Source organism: Rissa tridactyla, chromosome 1 (genome assembly GCF_028500815.1).
Source record: "Rissa tridactyla isolate bRisTri1 chromosome 1, bRisTri1.patW.cur.20221130, whole genome shotgun sequence".
NCBI lineage: Eukaryota > Metazoa > Chordata > Aves > Charadriiformes > Laridae > Rissa > Rissa tridactyla.
In genome coordinates this window covers 58,970,852-58,974,484 of record NC_071466.1, presented here as the reverse complement: position 1 = coordinate 58,974,484, position 3,633 = coordinate 58,970,852, and the positions used below count along the sequence as shown (strand labels likewise).

General features: G+C 71.7%; 1 protein-coding gene across 2 annotated transcripts; it reads left to right on the top strand.

The window, feature by feature from the left end:
- Positions 1 to 2,226: 2,226 nt before the first annotated feature.
- Positions 2,227 to 3,155, top strand: SOX21 (SRY-box transcription factor 21). 2 transcript variants are annotated; one of them, XM_054222497.1, is made up of 2 exons: positions 2,227 to 2,601; positions 2,683 to 3,155. In XM_054222497.1, the coding sequence occupies exons 1-2, from the start codon at positions 2,227 to 2,229 to the stop codon at positions 3,070 to 3,072; spliced, it is 765 nt and encodes a 254-aa protein (XP_054078472.1). In that variant the 3' UTR covers positions 3,073 to 3,155. The 2 variants fall into 2 exon arrangements, with proteins under 2 accessions (XP_054078472.1, XP_054078471.1); XM_054222496.1 differs by having other exon boundaries at positions 2,227 to 3,155.
- The last annotated feature ends 478 nt before the right edge of the window (positions 3,156 to 3,633 follow it).

Here is a 3,633-nt window from a genome sequence, read left to right as displayed (position 1 = left end):
ACGGGAGGGTTTTACGCAGTTGAAAAAATCACGGCTGCTGCTCGTCTCGGAGCCGGGAAATTGCTGCCCGGTAACCTGACCTCCGGGGCAGAGGCACCTGCAACCCGGGTTGAGTCCCCCCCCCGCCCCCCGCCTTGCGCAGAGGGCTCCCACCTTCCAGAAATACCGTTTCCCCCGCTAAACCTAGAGGCCGGCCAACAGCTAGCTTCATCTTCCCCGGGAACTTTGTCTTTTGGGTGTTTTTTGTTTTGGTTTTGTTTTGTTTTGTTTTTTTTTAGTTGTTATTTTTCACTGCTGCATGGATTGTAGGAGCTCAGAGGCTGATGGCTTTGGAGGCTGAATTAGGGTTAAGTAGTAGTAAATGGGAGAAGGCACTCGGGCTCCGGTTTTTCCTTAAAATTAGGAAGAGCACTGATTTCCCGTGCTGCCAAAGGCGACGGAGCTATCCCGGGCAGAGCCCAGCCTGTTGCCAGCACGGGAAAGAGTTAATGATTTATTGGAGTCGGCACTTCCACATACCATAAGGGTAAGTCAAAACCCGACCCGCCGAAGTCCAAACAAGGCGAGCGAGTTCACCCTGACTGACAGGCAGCCGGGGAGGAACACGGCAGCTCGGGCTGATGTTTGGGGAGGGGGGTAGGGGGGGAGGAGGGAAAAGCGTGAAGCAGCGCGGAAAACACGCGTGGGGGTTTCCTCGGGGCGCCGCTGGGTGCCCGCCCCGAGGATGCTCTGCGGGGCGGCGGGGTCTGCCCGCTGGGAAAACACCCCAAAACACACAAAAACACCCCAAAACCACGACGCTGACACCGGGGACGAGCGCTTCCCCCCACTTTCCTCCTCCTCACTCCCACCCCCACGGTCCCGGGCAGCGCCGTTCACCGGCGGGGGCGCACCGCGCATGCGCAACACCCGCGCCCCGCCTGCCCGCACGGGGTGGAGGCGTGGTTTGTTGTAGCCACGCCCCCTTCGCGCCGCGGAGGCCCCGCCCCCCTCTGCCCTGCCCGCGGCGCGCGGCGCGGGCAGGCCGCGCGCAAAGATATAGGGCGGCGCGCGGCACGGAGGCATGCGGCGCGCGCGCGCGCGCGTGTTACCTGCCGCCGCGCCGACGGGGCGAGAGGAAGGGGCGACCGGGCGAGAGGAGGGGGCGACCGGACCCGGCTGCGGACATCGCCCCGCCGCCGTCCGCTTTATAACCGGGTCGGATCGGTTGCCCGCCGGCCGCTGACCGACGAGCATTTTAATTAGGAACCCCTCCCACCCACCCCCCCCGCCATCACCACCCTCCGCCTCCTCCTCCTCCTCCTCCTCCCTCCGCCCCCCCGCCGCCGCTCCCGCCCGCCCCGCCGCCCCTCCGAGCCGGCGGCCAAGAAAACCCAGAGAGACCTGGCGGCTGCCGGAGAAGGGGGAGCGGCGCGGCAGGCGGAGCGCCCCGCAGCCCGCCCGAAACTTGGCCAAGTTTGTCCGGGCGGCGGGAACCAGGAGGCCCGCGGAACCCGCTCGCTGACCCGCCGGCCGGCGACTATGTGCGAGGAGCCGGCGGCTGGCCGCGCCCCCCGCCGGCGGAGCGGGGCGGCTGTGAGCGGGGCGGCCCGCGCCCCCCCGGGGCCTCCCCGCAGCGCCTGAGCCGCCCCGGACCCCGTCCCGCCCGGCCCCGCACCGCACCGCGCCGCGGCGGGCTGTCCCCCGAGCACCGCGGGCGGCGATGGCTCCGGGCGGGCTCTGACCGCCGCCCCGTCCGGGGCTCGCCGCCGCACCGAGGACCGACGAGGAGCATCGCGACCGCTGCGAAGGGAGGACAACCCCTCCTCCCGCCCGGCGCCGCTCGCCTGCCGCCGGCTCCCGCCCTCGCCGTCGAGACTTCTCCGCGGTCCCGCCTGGACTCCGGCCGCTGCCGTTCGCCCCGAGGAAAAGCCCTGGCCCGGAGATCGTCGGTGCGGAGACAGGCTCCGCGGCGGCCCAGGCGGGGAGCGCCGCGCGTCCCAGCGCCTTGACGGGGAGTCGCCGCCGCCGCGCCCGGAGCGGGGCCGCCGGGGGCCGCCGCCCCGCACCCGCCGGAGCCGGTGCCGCCGCGCCGGGGCACCCGCCGAGATTGCTTTTGGAGGAGCGGAGCGCGGCGGGGGCGCGGAGGAGGAGGAGGAGGAGGCGGCGGCGGGAGAGGCGCCCGGAGGAGGCGGCGGCCGCCAGTGCGGGGCGGGCGGCGGCTCGCCGGGGCGGCGGGGGGACACCATGTCCAAGCCGGTGGATCACGTCAAGAGGCCGATGAACGCCTTCATGGTGTGGTCGCGGGCGCAGCGGCGCAAGATGGCCCAGGAGAACCCCAAGATGCACAACTCGGAGATCAGCAAGCGCCTGGGCGCCGAGTGGAAGCTGCTGACCGAGTCGGAGAAGCGGCCCTTCATCGACGAGGCCAAGCGGCTGCGGGCCATGCACATGAAGGAGCACCCCGACTACAAGTATCGGCCCCGGCGGAAGCCCAAGACGCTGCTCAAGAAGGACAAGTTCGCTTTCCCCGTCCCCTACGGGCTGGGCGGCGTGGGGGACCACGAGCACCCGCACGGGCTGAAGGCGGGCGGGCTGCACGGCGGGGCGGCCGGCGGACTAGTGCCCGAGTCGCTGCTGGCCAACCCCGAGAAGGCGGCGGCCGCCGCCGCCGCCGCCGCCGCCCGCGTCTTCTTCCCCCAGTCGGCCGCCGCCGCTGCAGCCGCCGCCGCCGCCGCCGCCGCCAGCAGCCCTTACTCCCTGCTGGACCTGGGCTCCAAAATGGCCGAGATCTCCTCCTCCTCCTCTTCCTCGGGCTCCGGGCTGCCCTACGCCTCCTCGCTGGGCTACCCCGGCGCCGGCGGGGCGGGCGCCTTCCACGGGGCCGCCGCCGCCGCCGCCGCCGCCGCGGCCGCCGCCGGGGGGCACACGCACTCGCACCCGTCGCCCGGTAACCCGGGCTACATGATCCCCTGCAACTGCAGCGCTTGGCCCGGCCCGGGGCTGCAGCCGCCGCTGGCCTACATCCTCCTGCCGGGCATGGGCAAGCCCCAGCTGGACCCTTACCCCGCAGCCTACGCCGCCGCCCTATGACCCGCGGCCGGAGGATGCCCGCGCAGAGCCCCGCCGCCCGCCGGCATGGGTGCCGGTGCCATACGTGCGGCCGGGGACGCGGGGGGGAGAACCGCCGCCGGGACCGGGCCAGGGGGCGGCGGGGGTGCGGCGGGGCCGCCGCCGACCTGTTGCGGGTCGCCTCGCCGAGGGTCGCGTCCCCGCCCGCCGCCCCGCCTAGAGCTTGTGTGTGTTGCATGCGGTCTTTGCAGATAGCCGAGCTGAAAAAGAAGAGAAAAAGAAAAAAAAAAAAGTGGAAAAAAAAAAAGTAACCGGCCCGCCCTGCCCTGCCCCCAAAAAAGTGCTTATTCGGAACAGACACCGGGAGCTCCGTCCCTCCGCCGCCTCGCCTCGCCTCGCCGCGCTGCTCTCCTCGGCCGCGGGTTTTCCGCTGCCCGCGCCCCGCGCGGTGCCGGACTCGGAAAAGTCCCGCTGCAGCATCGCCGCCGCCGGAACGGGACAGGGGGAGAAGAGGCCCGGGCAGGGCAGGGCAAGGCGAGGGGCGGCCCCGGTAAAGGAGAGGGCTGCCGCCGTGTGCGTGGT

What these genes read in the sequence shown, in the direction of transcription:
- SOX21 (XM_054222496.1), top strand. Translation starts at nt 2,227, where the DNA reads ATGTCCAAGCCGGTGGATCACGTCAAGAGGCCGATGAACGCCTTCATG.